The sequence below is a fragment of the Garra rufa genome, chromosome 1, assembly GCF_049309525.1.
Source record: "Garra rufa chromosome 1, GarRuf1.0, whole genome shotgun sequence".
NCBI classification, from domain to species: domain Eukaryota; kingdom Metazoa; phylum Chordata; class Actinopteri; order Cypriniformes; family Cyprinidae; genus Garra; species Garra rufa.
Window position 1 is genome coordinate 15,427,312 of NC_133361.1, and position 19,122 is coordinate 15,446,433.

Here is a 19,122-nt window from a genome sequence, read left to right on the forward strand (position 1 = left end):
AATGACAGGCTGCAAAAACACAAACACACACATATCTTTATATCATAGCCAGTTTTTTAGCACTTCATATATTATTTTTATGACACTTTCTCATCAGTGCAACTGTGTGGTGTTTTTAAGACGAAACACTGCAGGTGAACAGGGTAAAAAAAAACAAAACTAATAGTTATCGCCTTACTTACCCAGATTGATTACATTGATAATTGCAAACATTTTTGTATTACAAGTTTTCTAAAATGTTAGGTTTAAATATGCAAATGAGGTATTATTTAATGAAATATGCACTAATTTGCATACATTTCTAGTACAAAAATCTAAACACTGGATGAAGTCAGTTTCAAAATTCTTGTTGAATTTTTTTGACATATTAGAGTCAAATGTTTTTCCTGAGGGAATTTTGGGAATCTCATTTCATCACAACATAATTCAGAATTTTTTTTTTTTTTTACTATTTTTGGGGGAATAAAATGTTGTATAAAATCAAGCAAATTATATATATATGAACAAATCTCTCTGTAAAAACCTTTAGGACTTAGGAATAAAAATGTAAAGTTTGGTGTGTGTAAGTGCAACTGAAGTGGCGATTTATGGCGCAGTGTACAGTCGTGGCCAAAAGTTTTGAGAATTACATAAATATTGGAAATTGGAAAAGTTGCTGCTTAAGTGTTTATAATAGCAATTTGCATGTACTCCAGAATGTTATGAAGAGTGATCAGATTAATTGCATAGTCCTTCTTTGCCATGAAAATTAACTTAATCCTGAAAAAAAAACGTTCCACTGCATTTCATTGCTGTCATTAAAGGACCTGCTGAGATCATTTCAGTAATCGTCTTGTTAACTCAGGTGAGAATGTTGATGAGCACAAGGCTGGAGATCATTATGTCAGGCTGATTGGTTTAGAATGGCAGACTTGACATGTTAAAAGGAGGGTGATGCTTGAAATCATTGTTCTTCCATTGTTAACCATGGTGACCTGCAAAGAAACGCTGGCAGCCATTATTGCGTTGCATAAAAATGGCTTCACAGGCAAGGATATTGTGGCTACTAAGATTGCACCTAAATCAACAATTTATAGGATCATCAAGAACTTCAAGGAAAGAGGTTCAATTCTTGTAAAGAAGGCTTCAGAGCATCCAAGAAAGTCCAGCAAGCGCCAGGATGGTCTCCTAAAGAGGATTGAGCTGCGGGATCGGAGTGCCACCAGTGCAGAGCTTGCTCAGGAATGGCAGCAGGCAGGTGTGAGCGCATCTGCACGCACAGTGAGGCCAAGACTTTTGGAAGATGGCCTGGTGTCAAGAAGGGCAGCAAAGAAGCCACTTCTCTCCAAAAAAAACATCAGGGACAGATTGATCTTCTGCAAAAAGTATGGCGAATGGACTGCTGAGGACTGGGGCAAAGTCACATTCTCCGACGAAGCCTCTTTCCGATTGTTTGGGACATCTGGAAAAAGGCTTGTCCGGAGAAGAAAAGGTGAGCGCTACCATCAGTCCTGTGTCATGCCAACAGTAAAGCATCCTGAGACCATTCATGTGTGGGGTTGCTTCTCATCCAAGGGAGTGGGCTCACTCACAATTTTGCCCAAAAACACAGCCATGAATAAAGAATGGTACCAAAACACCCTCCAACAGCAACTTCTTCCTACAATCCAACAACAGTTTGGTGAAGAACAATGCATTTTCCAGCACGATGGAGCATGTGCCATAAGGCAAAAGTGATAACTAAGTGGCTCGGGGACCAAAACGTTGACATTTTGGGTCCATGGCCTGGAAACTCCCCAGATCTTAAAACTTGTGGTCAATCCTCAAGAGGCGGGTGGACAAACAAAAACCCACTAATTCTGACAAACTCCAAGAAGTGATTATGAAAGAATGGGTTGCTATCAGTCAGGATTTGGCCCAGAAGTTGATTGAGAGCATGCCCAGTCGAATTGCAGAGGTCCTGAAAAAGAAGGGCCAACACTGCAAATACTGACTCTTTGCATAAATGTCATGTAATTGTCGATGAAAGCCTTTGAAACGTATGAAGTGCTTGTAATTATATTTCAGTACATCACAGAAACAACTGAAACAAAGATCTAAAAGCAGTTGAGCAGCAAACTTTGTGAAAACTAATATTTGTGTCATTCTCAAAACTTTTGGCCATGACTGTAGAAGAAAAGACTTCCTTTCACTAGTCTGAAAAAACACTTTATGAAATACCAAAAAGCCCCAAAAACTTGATAGGTGCATGAAAAAACTGTGTTTTTGCCTGTAGAGTCTCCCCTTAAACTGTGCAAATAGGTAAGTCATAGGTTTGCTTCACTCTGAATATCCTCAATAGCTCATCTCAAAATTAAGTAAGTAAGATTCAGATATTGGACTGTGATTTTTGTGTTATAAGATTGTGATATGATATTTTAGGTAGATCGCTCACCCCTAGGACAACACACACACCTTTTTGTCGTATCTGCCCTTGTGTATCAGTACGCTGTTGTCGCCCTTCTTGTCCTCATCGATCTGCAAAACAAACACACACAAGTGTCATTAAGAGACTGACAGATCTGCAGACATAACCACAGATGGATGGATGGTTTTACTGTCAGACTGATGTGGATTTTCTCTTTGTCATCTAGTAGCGTGACGAGCGACGAGTTGATGTGAGACCATTTCTTCTGATCAAAGCGCACCCTCCTGTTCTGCCTAAAAACATAAAAAATAATATATAAATAGTGCTGTTTAGTTTTCTTGCATTCTCATTCTGGAGCATGCGATTGGACAAAAACCATTGTAAAGCTACAGATGTGAACTAAAAGACTGATTTCTCATTGGTTTTGGGGTAAAATGTGATCCATTTTATGTATTTTACCTGTATAAGATAAAAGCGATGGCAGTGGCCATGACCACGCTGATCCCAAGGACGATCATGACGATGTTCTGAGGTTCCATGCCTGAGAAAAGGTGGTGTTAGTTAGCTTGATGCAGTCTGCCATTGCAGTTCACATTGCATTTTATTGGCAAATGCAAAACGGTTTACCGTTAGCCCGTTTATCACTGGGCAGCTGCGATCCTTCCCAAGGCAGGTCCCAAGGACTTGTATGATTGAGCCATGTGTTGTTCTCAGACGTGCTGAAGACAAACAGCGTCTTGTACTGAATACAAACAACAGACAAACGTCAAACCAAAACATGCTTCAAAAATACAAACAAAATCTATTTTACTTTTGTAGTGGGGCGTATTTCTGAATGAACCAGGATGTCTACACTGCAAAAAATGATTTTTTTACTTGGATTTTTTTGTCTTGTTTCCAGCCAAAATATCTAAAAATTCTTAAATCTAGAATAATTTTCTAGATGATTAAAAAATTATTGTCTTGTTTTCAGAAAAAACAAGTCAGAATTAAGTGCATTTTTGCTTGAAACTAGCAAAATAATCTGCCAATCGGGTAAGAAAAATAATCTTGTTTTCTGTTTGAAATAAGCTTTTTTTTGCTTACCCCATTGGCAGATTATTTTGCTTGTTCTAAGCAAAAACTCACTTAATTTTTGCTGTTTTTTTTTCTGAAAACAAGTAAATCATTTTTACTTGTCTAGAAAATCCTTCTTGATTTAAGAATTTGTAGATAATTTGGCTGGAAACAAGACAAGAAAATCACTTTTTTTTACTTTTTTTCTAAAAACAAGAAAATAATTTTACATGTATAAAAAATCAGTCTTGATTTAAGAATTTGTAGATATTTTGGCTGGAAACAAGACAAAAAAAACACTTATTTTTGACTTTTTTCTGAAAACAAGAAAATTATTTTAACTTGTCTAGAAAATCCTTCTTGATGTAAGAATTTTTAGATATTTTAGCTGGAAACAAGACAAAAAAATCACTTTATTTTGTCCCTTTTTTTCTGAAAATAAGAAAATAATTTTTACTTGTCTAGAAAATCCTTCCTGATTTAAGAAGTTTTAGATATTTTGGCTGGAAAGAAGGCAAAAAAATGTAAGTAAGAAAAGCATTTTTTGCAGTGTACTTGGAAAAACTTTAGGATGAGTCTTGATTGATTGATTGATTGATTGATTGATTGATTGAGGATACAGGGGATACAAAGACCTCCAAATAGTAAGAAATGTTCTCTAAATGATCGAAGAACACAGGGTAGTGCTGAAAACTTTGATTCATCCATTAGTGACTCTAGAGTCTTCTGAATTGGTCCAAGAAAAAGATATTGAGGCACATGTGACTAACCTTGTATGAGCCTGTTGTGTAGACCACAGACAGATTAAGATCTCTGTCTCCACTAGCATCTAATTCATAGTGTCCACCCATACCTGAACACACACACATCAATATCATATCATATCTATTAGAGTTTTTTGTAATTGCAAGGACCCATTTCTTTTGACCTAAGTATTGGGAAATGGGTCCTAGTGACTGTAAAATGCAGTAACTTGAGTTAACATACGCTACATTTTAGGACGCTCTTACCCTCAAAACTCATGCTTCTGAAGGGCTGGTCAATGACGCCGCTGAACGGCTGCTGCTTCATCGCCTTCAGGTGTTTTCTCATCATATTGCCAAAGAGAACCACAGCATCATGGTAAGCCACTACATAATCATTCAGTGCCTGCAGATGGGGATTATCCAATGAGACCTTAATATAAATCTCAGAGCAAAGAGAACGAATGGCAGAATGATGCTTTAAGATACTGCACTAACCGTTGTGTTTGTTTTCCAGGATGTGTGGCTGGAGAAGTTCCGGAAGCTGTGCATGGTGACCACCAGCACATCCCGCATGTGCTCATAACTGGACTCATTGGTGTGATAACCCTCACTGCAAGACACATCAAGGTCAGCTGGAGAAAGGCTTACGTGAATTTAGAGGGGATTATGGGGATCACAGACTCACTTGTACAGGTCGATCAGGATGAAGACCACATGTGCAGGAATTTTGGTGTTGTTCTTAATGGCGAGAACATCATCTGGTGTCCCACACAGGACAAAAACTGCAAAACAGACAGATAAATAGATAGATAGATGGGTGGATGGTTGGACGGACAGGTGTGTGGATGGTTGTATGTGTGGATGATAGGTGGGTGTGTTGAGTTATGTTATTGTATATGTTCTGAATCAACGCTGTGACCTAGTTTCTGGAAGTGGGCGTGGTGATACACCGGTGCGCAATTATCAATAAATGGCCACTGCTCATTCTCAGTTTGGTAGTGCATGCAGGCCAAAGGAATTTGTGTGTCTGTGTGCTAAGTTTTTCCTCCGTTATGAGAACCGGCATTCCCAGTTCTTTTGGAGATGGCCGCGCCAACAAGTTATGGGCCCAGATCAGAGTTTGGGAGCCGATGGAATCGGTTATGTTTTGACGGAGAGGAAAAGAATTATGAACTGTGAGAAACGAAATTTCTGGCGCATTTGCGTCTGCTCGGTTTAAAAACCACGATATTGGGTGAAGCTCCAGCCATGGATGATGATGACGCGGAGGAAGACGCCAGTAAAAATGAAGAGGCATATGCAGTTCTAATTCAGTTGTTGGATGATAAGAGTCTGTCGCTTGTAATGAGAGACGCTGCTGATGACGGCAGGAAGGCGCTACAGATCCTGAGAGACCATTACGCTGGTAAAGGGAAGCCACGCGTAATAAGTTTGTATACGGAGCTGACATCTCTTCAGAAGGGTGTGAATGAAACCGTTACAGATTATATTATTCGTGCAGAGACTGCCATCACAGCATTGCGGAATGCAGGGGAGACTCTGAGTGACGGCTTATTGATCGCAATGATTTTAAAAGGTCTGCCTGATGTATTTAAACCATTCTCTGTTTACGTTACACAGAGTGATGAAAAGTTAACGTTTGCCGATTTTAAAACGAAACTGAGGAGCTATGAGAGTACAGAGAACTCTGTTACTGCTAGCATGGGTGAGGACAGCGTGATGAAAGTCAAAGGAAGAGACAACTGGAGTGTGAAACTCACCTGTTACAACTGCGGACAGAAAGGCCACAAAGCCGCGGAGTGCACGTCAGTTGCTGGGGAGCGCAGGGAGCTGAGACAGTGGTGCAGTTTCTGTAAAAGCGCCACGCACAAAGACTTGCACTGTCGACGGAGAAAGCGGGATAAGGTGAAGCAAACAGTGGACGAGGAGGAGGATCACACGTTCGCATTCAAGGTGGAGCAGGTGGACGGCGCTCCGGTCGGCGGAGTGAAGATGAAAGGCCTCATGGTAGATTCCGGAGCTACTAAACACATCGTAACAGACATTGGGAAATTCTTGGTTTTTGACTCAAGTTTTAAGCCTCAGAGCCATATTCTAGAGTTGGCTGATGGAGAGCGGGCTAGCGGCATCGCGCTGAAGAAAGGCACCGCTAAAGTGCGTTTGAGAGACAGTAAAGGCCGCATTGTGGACATGATGTTGATGGAGGCGCTTTATGTGCCATCATTTTCCCAGGACATCTTTTCCGTTAAAGCGGCAATTACGCACGGAGCGACGGTCATCTTCAAAGAAGGACAGAACCGGCTCATCCATAAAAGTGGTACAACTTTTGATATTCATATGTATGATAGATTGTTTTATTTAAGTACTGTTGCAGCTGAGGTTGATGAGTGTAACGTGTGCTATGATCTTCAGACATGGCACAAAATATTAGGTCACTGTAACTATGATGATGTGTTGAAGTTGGAGAGTGTTACAGATGGGATGAAAATTAGAGGTAAAACTGACAAGACCAATTTGAAATGTGAAGTGTGTATAAAAGGTAAATTTGCTCAGGACAGAAACAGAGATCCAGATGAGAAAGCAAAAGATGTATTTGAACTTGTTCATGCAGATTTGGCTGGTCCTATAGAGCCAGCAGGAAAAGATGGTTTCAGATTTGCTTTAGCGTTCACAGATGACTATTCAGGAGCTGTGTTCACTGTTAAAGCCACAGAGAGGTTCATTGCTGATGTTGCACCGTATGGTAAAATCAAGTGTGTAAGATCAGATAATGGAACGGAGTTTACATCTTCTGTGTTTCAGTCACTGCTCAGTAAAAACACCATTAGACATGAAACCTCAGCTCCTTATTCACCCCATCAGAATGGGACAGCTGAAAGAGCTTGGAGAACTCTATTTGAAATGGCAAGATGCATGTTAATTGAGAGTAAATTACCAAAAGAGTTGTGGACGTATGCAGTACAAACTGCGGCTATAATCAGAAATAGATGTTATAATAGACGTCTTGGACAAACTCCACATTACTTGATAACTGGGAAGAAGCCTGACCTGTCCAAAATGAGAGCATTTGGGTTGGAATGTTATGCATACAAATATGACAAGAAAAAGCTTGACACTCGTTGTGAAAAGGGAATATTTGTTGGTTATGACAAAAATAGTCCGGCATATCTTGTTTTTTATCCAGACACAGGGAAAGTACTCAAAAATAGGCTGGTAAAGTTTGTTACAAAGAGTACCAATGAATGTGATACTCAAACAGAGGAGGATGTGTATGAACACTTTGAATATAAAAAGCAAGCTGAAACCCTGTTACCAAAACTTGACATGACTAAAGTAATCCCACAAGAAATAAAAGTAGAGTGTGATGCTAAAACTGACTTAAAAAGCGAAAGTGAGAGTAGTCAGAGTGCTCGATATCCAAAGAGAGAGAGGAGACCTCCCCAGTACTATACAGATTATGATTATGAGATAAAAGGTGATGAGGATCAGGCGTTAATAAATATTGACTATTGCTATCGTGTTGCATGTGATGTTCCTCAGACACTGAAGGAAGCATTGAGCTCTTCAAAATCAGAGCAGTGGGCTAAAGCTATGAAGGAGGAGATGGACTCTCTGATAGAGAACAATACCTTCACATTAACAACTTTACCTGAAGGTAAACATGCAGTGGGGGGCAGATGGGTTTACGCCATAAAAGAAAATCCTGACGAGACAATCTATAAGGCCAGATATGTGGCAAAAGGTTATAGTCAAGTGCCTGGTATTGATTATAACGAGACGTTTTCACCGACTGCTGATATGACCTCTGTACGTATCCTAATGCAGCTTGCAGCGCAGTATGATTTACAGTTACATCAGATGGATGTTAAAACTGCATATCTGCATGCTCCTATAGACTGCGAAATGTATATGGAGCAGCCTGAAGGATTTGAGGTCAAGTTAAGAACAGGAGAGAAATTGGTGTGTAAGCTCAATAAGTCATTGTATGGTCTGAAACAATCAGGACGCAATTGGAATAAGATGTTGCATGATTTTCTAATTGAAAAAGGTTTTGTTCAAAATTCAGTTGACTATTGTGCTTATAGTAAACAAACTGACAAAGAACGAGTCATATTGGTCATTTGGGTTGATGATCTTCTTATTGCAGCGAGTAATGGTCAAATGCTCAAAGGTGTGAAGGAAATGTTGGGAGCTAAATTTAAAATTAAAGATCTTGGAAAACTTAGACATTTCCTGGGCATTGACTTTACACAAATAAGTGGTGAAATAAAAATGGACCAGAAAAGATACATCACAAAAATTTTGGAGAGATTTGACATGGCTCACTGCAAACCAAGATCAACACCATGTGAAATGAAAATGAAATTTGATGATGATGGTAAATTTGCTGATCCAAAGAGGTATCGTGAATTGGTTGGCAGTTTAATTTATGTAATGACAAGTACTCGCCCAGATCTGAGCTTTATTGTTGGTAAATTATCACAATATCTATCTGTACCAAAGGAACAACATTGGGTTGCAGCTAAACATGTGTTGAGGTATTTGAAAGGCACTGTGGATCTGGAATTGTGTTACAAGAAAAATGATGCAAATCTTAAACTTGTGGCCTATAGTGATGCAGACTGGGCAGCGGACCTGAATGACAGGCGTAGTGTTACTGGTTACTGTTTTAGTTTGTCTGAGAATGGGCCTATTATTTCCTGGAAGTCAAAGAAACAACAAACTGTTGCTTTATCCACATGTGAAGCTGAATACATGGCTTTATCAGCTACTGTACAGGAAAGTCTGTATCTTGTTAGTGGAATGGACAATGTACTTGAAAATGCACCAGTGACAGTTTTTGAGGACAATCAGGGTGCTATTGCTCTTTCAAAAAACCCTGTATGTCGTCAAAGGTGTAAGCACATTGATGTTAGGTATCATTTTGTCCGATCTGTACTCCGTGATGGCAAAATAACTCTTCATTACTGCTCTACAGTTGATATGGTGGCAGATATTTTAACTAAACCTGTATCTAGAATCAGAATGGATAAATTTGTGTGTTTTCTATTTGGTATGTGATGCACTGTGTTGTACTCTGTCAATTTCAGAACAAGTGGGGCTGTTGAGTTATGTTATTGTATATGTTCTGAATCAACGCTGTGACCTAGTTTCTGGAAGTGGGCGTGGTGATACACCGGTGCGCAATTATCAATAAATGGCCACTGCTCATTCTCAGTTTGGTAGTGCATGCAGGCCAAAGGAATTTGTGTGTCTGTGTGCTAAGTTTTTCCTCCGTTATGAGAACCGGCATTCCCAGTTCTTTTGGAGATGGCCGCGCCAACAGGGTGGATGGATGAATGAATGGGTAGGTAGGCGTGTGGATGGTTGTATGTGTGGATGATAGGTGGGTGGATGGATGAATGAATGGGTAGGTAGGCAGATAGATGGATAGATGGACAGATGGATGGATGGATGATAGATGGATGGATGGATACATAGGTAAGTAGATGGATGAATGGATGGAGGGATGATAGGTGGGTGGGTGGATGGATGGAGGATAAGTGGATGGATGGGTTGACAGTTAGGTAGGTGGATGGAGGGATGATAGTTGGGTAGATGGATGGATGGATAGATAAGTAAATGGATGGATGGATGATGGCTGGATAGATGGACAGATGGATGGATGGCTGGATGGATGATAGATGGATGAATGGATACATATGTAAGTAGATGGATGAATGGATGTGTGGATGATAGGTGGGTGGATGGATGGATGAATGAATGGGTAGGTAGGCAGATAGATGGATGGATGGATGATAGATGGATGATGGATACATAGGTAAGTAGAGGGATGAATGGATGGAGGGATGATAGGTGGGTGGGTGGATGGATGGATGGATAGATAAGTAAATGGATGGATGGATGACGGATGGATAGATGGACAGATGGATGATGGATGGATGGATGGATGATAGATGGATGAATGGATACATATGTAAGTAGATGGATGTGTGGATGATAGGTGGGTGGATGGATGGATGAATGAATGGGTAGGTAGGCAGATAGATGGATGGAGGGATGGATGATAGATGGATGATGGATACATTCGTAGGTAGAGAGATGAGTGGATGGAGGAAAGATAGGTGGGTGGGTCGATGGATGGATGATGAGTGGGTGGATGATGGATTGACAGGTAGGTAGGTGGATGAAGGGAGGGATGATAAGTGGGTAGATGGATGGATGGGTAGAAAAGTAAATGGATGGATGATAGGTGGATGGATGGATGGATGAATGAATGGGTAGGTAGGCAGATAGATGGACAGATGGATGGATACATAGGTAAGTAGATGGATGAATGGATGGAAGAATGATAGGTTGGTGGATGGATGGATAGATAGATGGCTGGATAGGTAGGCAGATGGATGGATGGATAGATAGGTAAGTGAATGATGGATGGATGATGGACAGGTGTGAGGAAGGAGGGATGGATAGGTTGGTGAATGGATGCATAGGTATGCAGATGTTTGAATGGCTGGTAAATAGATGGATGGATAGATGGAAGGATGGATAGGTAAGTGGATGGATAGATGGACAGGTGTGTGGAAGGAAGGATGTATGGATGGATAAGATGGGTGGATGCATAGGTACGCAGATGTATGAATGGGTGGTGGATAGATGGATGGATGGACAGGTGTGTGGATGGAGGGATGGATAGGTAAGTGAATGGATGGTTAGATGCATAAGCAGAGGTGTGTGTGGATGGATGGATAAATGAACAGATAGAAGGATAGATTTTACTCACTGTTGCTGTGTCGGTTGTCATCTTTCAGCTTGTTTTCCAGGTCATCTTGGCTCCTCAGCATCTCTCTGGATATGTTGGAGGCAAACAAAGCGGACGGTGCCTCCAGAGCATTGATGTACCTGACAGACAAACGGACAGACGGTCATTTCAGTGTGTGGGGTTGGGTTGTTTTTTCACTATATGTGTTTTATTGTGAATACCAGAAGCATTCCTCTGTGTTGTTGAGTTTTTTATAAATATATGCTGTCTTCCACTCAGGTTTCAGATTTTTGAATTCCGCATGCCAGAAATGGACGAAAAATTCTGAGATTTTGCGTGCCGGAGGAAGCAGCCGGGTGAGTTTCTCTTTGTAGTCGCAGGAAAGACCGAAACTGCCCGCTGAGATGATGGGGATAGTCAGAGTCAGACCGACCTCCTGACTGACAGACAGAAAGATAGACGCTTTAGATTACCTTAATGATAATTAATTTTATAGAAAATTACAAAGTAATACATTTTTACATAAATTTAGTTGTGACTGAAATTATCATCATCTCTTCTATTATAATGTGTTGTGCAGTTATATGAAGTGCTCAACAAATAAATAGAATTCAAAAAGTATAGGCTTATTTTAATAAATATTTTAAATAAATTATAAATAAAGGAGGTAACACAGGGGAACCAACATCCATCCATTTACAAACAATACCTAAAGGAACTGAGGGAAACTGAGAGTTTAAATACAATCTAAATGTAATCAAGAGGAACAGAAACAAGTGTGAACTAATTAATTAACTAGACAAACTGAAAATTAGGTCAAGTGTAAGAAACAATGGGACAGAAACCAGATTGATTGTTGGGTTGTGGAATGTCTGAACATTGTGATTTGATTTTTCAACAAACTGACATAATCTGACCTGGGGCCTCATTTATAAAGACTTGCGTAGAAACCATCCTTGATTTTATCTAAGAACTTTTCTGATTTGATCGTAAGAGCGATTCAGAGAAACGAACGTACCACCAAATCCATGCGTCCGCCAGTCATTCGGTTATAAATCACAAATGATCGTGGAATTGTGTGCAGCTGAATGTTCCGCCGTCGAAACGCCCCTGCTTAATTAATTAACATATAAAATGAGCTCATTCCTAAAGCAAAAACTCAGTGACAATGGCAAGTAAAAAGAAGCGCAAGAAATCAAATTATAGTGAGGCTGAACTATCTGCAATACCAGGCATTACCACAAGGAAACGGTCGTACGCCATAGTGATGCGCGGGTCGGGGTTTTTTTCAACCCGCGGGTCCCGCAATTATGAAATTATTTGGCCCGCCCCAGCCCGCCCCGCAGTACTGTGTCTATTTTTACAACCCGCCCCGCCCCGCACCCGCGACAATTAAATAGACATACTATGCATTGTAATGCAAATGAAAACCGAAAGTGCTTTTCGCCCTTTAAACTGGCAACAATACTGTACGATTATGAATATGAACCATAAATCAAATCATATTAATAACAAGATAATCAGTGGTGTAAGGTTAGTGGTGCCGGAAGAAATGTGGGTATATAGGCCTATGCTTCATTTATGAATATCGTTTTGAACTTTCTGTTTGAACGCATTCGTTTACTGGATCCTTGGACTGAAAGGTTTAAAGGTTCACTGGTTTAAGGAAGTTCTGATCATGAAAATCTGCTTCTTTTTATTTGTAAGATATTGTTTTCGTTATTATGTACTGTTTAAAATGACTAGGGTGCAGGAAACGCAGCGGGCGCAATCACCAAATACATTTCAAAGCAAGCCGGCGCCACAGTCCTGACTACATCATTGCTGTCTTTATTGTGTGTTTTTAGCGAATATTTACATTCATTCACATATGACTGGATGTGGTTGACTGTCATGATTTTGGCTAATGCAGGATAATGCGCATCAGAGGAGATTTAAATACGCATAGCACCAGGCCTGCAGAGCTGAATGTGAGTTCGCTTGATGCGCTTGTGGCTGGCAGCGGGAGCTGCTTGGCGCTTTCGTGACGTGACGTGTTGATAACCTTATTAAAGAACTTAATAAAATATGAAAATAGATATTCCCAAATATGTAATATAGGCTATAGGGAATTGCACGCAACATACATTGATTTTTTTATTTTATTTTGTATTTAATGACCCGCCCCAACCCGCCCCGCAAATAAAGTGACAGTTTCTTTACCCGCCCCAACCCGACCCGCGGGTTACCCGCGGGGCCCGCGGGTTATGAGACGACCCGCGCATCACTAGTACGCCAAGCTGGAATCTGACGTGGAGATAAGTACTTTTCCACGTCAAAGACGGTTTTTATAAATCTGTACTTTGACGTGGATTTGATTGTACGAACACTCTAAGATCAAATCAGTGCGTAAGAAAGTTTTATAAATGAGGCCCCTGGCCAAAAACCTTTGCTATGACAATAAGGAAAGACTGTGAGTAGGTGCTGGGCATGCTTAGTAAATTATCCTAAAAACTGTTGTGGCAGTAGGCGCGTTTCCAATTAAAGATTTGCTTAAAACGCTGGCAATATTTTATTAATGTCAATTAAGAAGTATTGCGAAATGTTGGCTTTCCATTAACCGATGTTATGCAACACCAAGTCATGGTAAAGGATTTTTGTGATATTTTGGCTATATTTAATCGAATGTGACCTGTAAATCCGAAAAGCCATTTCCATTGCTGTTTTGCAAAATATTCCTTTTTCGAATTGCCTGAAAAAAAAAACCACCTCATGTGAGCGTAAAAACTTTTCCTATATATGGGAATTTTTGTGCAATTGATGCATTTCCATTCAGCGTATTTTCAATTCACAATTCAATTTGCGCAATTTAAGGGGTAATGGAAACACAGCTAGTGTGAACATGACAGTTATTTTTCATTAAATTCTAAACCCATCTAATTACACAGTTAGCTGCTGATTAAATACTTTTTAGAGTAACTTCTCCAACACTGTTCTTGGCACAAAATGTGAAAGTAAATAATGTGATGCTGATAATATTTGTTTGCTAAAACTAGCTCAAATGAATACTCATTTATTCATTTAAATATATAATATGTGTGTTTTGACAGGGGTGAAATAATGCAGGCCTATAAGATTGGGTTTAAGAGCGAGAACAATAACGACAACTCTAGCTGCATTTCCATTACCCTTTAAATTGCGCAAATTAAGCCTAATAGAAATAAGTAAATTGCGCAAAAACTCCCATATATTGCAAAAAAGTTTTTATGCTTGCATGAGGTGTTTTTTCAAGCAATTCGAAAATGAAATAATTCAAAAACAGCAATTAAAACAGATTTTGTTTTCATATTTACAGGTCACATTCGATTAAATATAGCCAAAATCCCACAAAGATCATTTGCCATGACTCATTGCAAGACGAAAAAATGAAATTTCAGTCGCATAACATCTGTTAATGGAAACGCCGTTATTTTAATCTACATTGATAAAATAGCGCCAACATTTTGCACACATCTGTAATGGAATCGCATCTTCTGTTAGCTTCGTCACCAATGGACAGTAGCTGTGTTTCCATTACCGCTTAAATTGCGCAAAATGAAATTGCAAATTGAAATACGCCTAATGGAAACATGTCAATTGCACAAAAACTCTTATATATCGCAAAAAAAAAAGTTTTTATGCTCACATAAGGTGATTTTTCAGGCAATTTGAAAAAGGAATATTTCGCAAAACAGCAATGGAATCCCACAAAAATCCATTGCCATGACTTATCGCGAAAGGAAAAAAAAATGTTTCAGTCGCAGAACATTGGTTAATGGAAGCGCTGTCATTTCAAAATACTTTTTTAATCGACATTTAAAATAGCGCCAAAGTTTTGCGCAAATATTTAATGGAAACGACCAATTGCCATGACTTATGACAAGAGGAAAAAAACACGTTTTAGTCGCATAACATCAGTTAATGGAAACGCCGTCATTTAACAATACTTTTTAATCGATTTTAATTTATAAAATAGCGCCAAAGTTTTGCGCAATCTGTAAGGAAAACGCGCCTACTGATATTCAAAATAGATTCTACTTAAAATCGCGGGCAACCGGAATCTAACTGCCGCAGACATTTTAAAGTCATATGGATTTAAAGTCTGGCTGGCTATTTATAGCACTCATAAGCTGGGAAAAAAAACTGTCTAGTTTTGGTGTGTACTCCGCTATATTAGAGTTGTAAGGACTTATTAAAACTTTATTGTTAATTAAGCTACTTAAATTGTAATCACATATCCTGTATGTAATGTTAGTGTGACATTTAATAATGCAGTCACTGATTGTTTGAGTAACTTACTCCACCAGTTGAAACGTCGCGTATGTGCAGGATGGACCCAACATCACACATCCGAGATCACTGCTGTTCTAACGGACAAAACAAATGGCAAACAGCGTTACATTTAACCGCTAAAAAGCGCTGCGGGGCTTACCCTCTAGTGTGAGTTCACAATAATGTTTCAGCGTGCCTAAGGACAGACAACGTTAATAACCCTGAACGTCCTCCAAACGTCCTTTGAGAATTTTTTAATTAAGCAGTTAACTTACATGCAGCGATTTGAGGATCTCCACGGCCTCGCACGTACTGCTGCCGCAACCCCTGCGCCGGTAATGCGTCGTGTTAAAGCCGCTGAACAGCACCTTGATCTGGAAGTCCAGACCTTCAAAAACATATCCACCACCATGTTTGATTAGTTAACTCTATCTGAAAGCAGTTCAACCGCATTTGGTGTTTTCTTTTTATGTTGTATGACTTGTATGCCTTTATTTTTAGAGAACAGATTGCATTTATTTACTGGACACTCAACAAGTACTGAGGTTGGTAGAAGCGGTCGTGTAAATCAATATTGAAATGATCATATTATCAGCAGATTTTAGCAATGTTATCATCAGCATCAGTGCAATGAGTATTGGTACTGGTCATATTTCAAGGCTGATTTTGTCCAGGTTAAAGTTTTAAAAGTAGTTTTACCTTTTCTGAAGTACAGACATGTTTAAATGTATATTCCAACATGTGAAGCATCTTTTAGGCCATTCTAGCTACAGAGCATGATGTTGACTATTGCATTAAATAGGTTTACTTTAATAGGAATTAGTCAATAGATCCTAAAACTGGAATAAGGTCAATCTCTTGACTGTTTTTTTAAGATTTCTTATTATACTTTGCCTAGAGGACTTCAGTCAACAGCGTATTCTATTGCTCTCTATACTATACTACAACTGAATTTAAAGCCTGCATCCTTAATTTTTCATGTTTAACTTAATTTTTCAGAACTAAGAGTTCTTTGAATCTGCTCACTTGCGGCCTGGTTTTTTTCGTTCTCATCTTCAACAGCCATTTCCACCACCTCCTTCACAAACTTCAGACTCCAGGGTGAATTTTCATCTTCCAGCAGAACCACGTTTAATGTGACCGCGGACTTTCTACAGCTTAAGACGTCAAAGCCAGAGACACAGAGCACAGAACCGAACCAGAACCAGAACCAGAAGAAACCCAACATCCCGGCCACAGCGAATGTCCTTCAAAAAGACGCTGCTCGGTTTAATGCCACAGTCATTCCTGAAGCCCATAAATCCTGAATAACTCCATCAGAAAGGTCAGATCTATCCCCCAACAACACCGTCCACATGCATACAGTCCACATGGCATCTCTGAAAAGACATTACACACGGACTGCAGCGAGAGTTTTTCTGCTTTTGTGTTTTTACAGGAACCTGAAGAGGAAATACGCGCTCAGGTGTGTCTCAGCGTGTTAATGAACAACCGACGGCGAGCAAACAACATCAACCTGATCTGAAAGAAGAAAAAAGCTTCATCCCTCTAGTTTCTGCTTTTTGTTTGATCTGAGGTGACGTCTGCTCACCGTATCAGTGAGCTTAATAAGTCCATAATCTGAAAATGCAATCAATAAAATCCAAATATCTCTTAAAAATGTCCCATAAACATCAAACCCCCTGGTTTCAAACAGTCCACAGGTGGTTTTTGTCCAATAAATCTGTGTTTTTGCTGCTTACAGAATGTCCTGGAAGATCTGAGTGGTTCGTAAATGTTCTGGAGGACCTTGGAGGGGCCAAAGGTCCTTTAGGGCTGTAAAGCAGAATGTGTGGCAAATAGATTGTGTGCTATAAAAGCTGACAGATTGCGGCCTGTAAATCTGCTTATAAAAAATCTCTTTTCAGAATCAGTGTTTACAGACGGATGAGATATCTGGGTGTGATGACCGTGAGAAATCAGGTCCTAGATCACAATAAGTTCAACTTACAGAGCCTTTTGGTTGAATCAAAAGCATATTATTCAAATGGTCTTGTTAAACATTGATCAAAAATAGAGTAAAAATCTGATGATGGTCCTTGATCAGCCTTGAATTAGATTCACAATGCTCTTGGGAGGTTTGAGGAAAAACGAATTGTTTTCGTTGTTGTTTAGCAGGTATTTTTCATCTTACACAAAGCATTACGGTTAATTTACTAGTTAACATTGTGCCAAAGAAAAATAAAATGTTTTTGGAACAACTGAAAACATCTCGGAGTCATCAGGACTGACCAAATTAAACGGTATAGTGCAGCAGTGACAAGTCTGTAGATATTTTTTCTGGACGCTGACTGATCCAAATATACCAACTAATGACAAAAAAAAAACCGTATTACATAAAAACAGTTGCGTGCGGTTAGAATTAAGTATGTGTGTGTTTTTTCCCAAACACGAACAATCATGTGCAGTCAAATACAGAAGTAAACTGGCAGCGGTTCAGCTCTTGAGTTCCCGTTTAAACGTATACCTCACTCTTCTGTATGTATCTAACGGTGATCACTCAAATCCAGCCTCATATAACAGCGCGATGAGGTTTAGTCGAGCCTGACGACTGTTAAGTCTTTTCCAGTGATTTCGTAACTAAAGTAACTCCAGGAACCATCAAGAAATTGTTCCTTCTGGTCAGAATCACAAATACCTTATTAATCTCCAATGGAAATTAGTTCCCGCAGCTTCAAAGCACCAAATAAGCACAAATAAATAGGTGTTGATTCGGCCTTTAACCGACACTTAAACAGTATATCATACGATATGTATTTTTTATATTTTAGATATTTTAGTATGAAAATAGGGAGAAAATATAGGCACTCAGCAATTTCAACACTTGTATCTTTACGTTCCCCCTAAAAACACTTCTCACAAGAGAATTGAATATAGTTTTTCCTCATGATTCATATTATTTCCATCAACGTTTTGACAATCTTTCCTTTTTAACCATTAACATGAAACTACTTTCCTCAAATGTAGAGCAATTGAGAACCAAAGAGAAAACGTTTTACAAAATTGCTTTATAATGTTTTATATGTGTATTTTTTTTTCGTGCGCGCTTTGTGTTTCTGTCCGTGATTGGTGGATCTGTGTAATACAAGCGTCAGTCACAGGGTGGCGCAGTAACACTGTCAGCTCAAAACACCTCACAGACACCGACAAGAGCCTGAGATCTAATGGTTTCACTGAGTAGTTTCACTATGGTAGTCAACTTCAAACCTGAAAATACTTATAAATATATGTGTGCATTAACAGTGAAACGAAACCAACTTTTTTTTGGCTTTTCTGAGAAGGTTGCATTGCAACACTTCATAGCACGTATTTTTTAATATTTTGCTTTAGCTGTCGTATTCCTCCTTTTTATGTCTTATGTTGTAGCCTACTTTTTATTTCGTTAATGTGTTAGGTTAATGTATCACCCTGCCCCCTCTAGGCAAAATCGAAACAACTTCTCCCGCCTATAAAGTTTCATTTGTCCTTCTGTGGTGCTGCAATAAAATAGTGTGTCAGAGAAATTTGATATGTGCAGCGTTCATTCCCCTTCCCTTCTACAGTTAATTGAAAATGAATACGTTTTTATGTATGTTATTTATTTTCTTGATTTCTGTAATGCTGCCACTGTTGTTGTTATTGTTATGATCAGGTGTAATGAAGTAGGTGAAAGGTCGAACTATCTCCGGGTTTGACTGCTTGTTTCGTGATGCTTCCGAATTTCATGTACTAGTCTCACAGCTCGGTAGCGCCCCCTTCACGCACGTGACCAGACTCCGCGCGTTTGATTGGCTGAGGCAGATCCCTCCCCAGGGCGGATAGCGCTGCAGAAAAAAAACCACATGTGTGGATTCATTCACACT

General features: G+C 39.5%; 1 protein-coding gene across 1 annotated transcript in view; it reads right to left on the bottom strand.

Annotated features, from left to right (window-relative positions):
• The window catches only part of gucy2ca (guanylate cyclase 2Ca), a 30,260-nt gene extending 13,290 nt beyond the window's left edge, over positions 1-16,970 (bottom strand). Inside the window, 14 exon segments of the mRNA XM_073847989.1 lie at positions 773-806; positions 2,414-2,496; positions 2,577-2,679; positions 2,846-2,927; positions 3,014-3,128; positions 4,213-4,295; positions 4,453-4,591; positions 4,684-4,798; positions 4,874-4,970; positions 10,973-11,091; positions 11,173-11,391; positions 15,269-15,336; positions 15,517-15,629; positions 16,268-16,970. Coding sequence (XP_073704090.1) covers positions 773-806; positions 2,414-2,496; positions 2,577-2,679; positions 2,846-2,927; positions 3,014-3,128; positions 4,213-4,295; positions 4,453-4,591; positions 4,684-4,798; positions 4,874-4,970; positions 10,973-11,091; positions 11,173-11,391; positions 15,269-15,336; positions 15,517-15,629; positions 16,268-16,469 — 1,572 coding nt within the window. The 5' untranslated portion in view covers positions 16,470-16,970.
• Between the last annotated feature and the right edge of the window lie 2,152 nt (positions 16,971-19,122).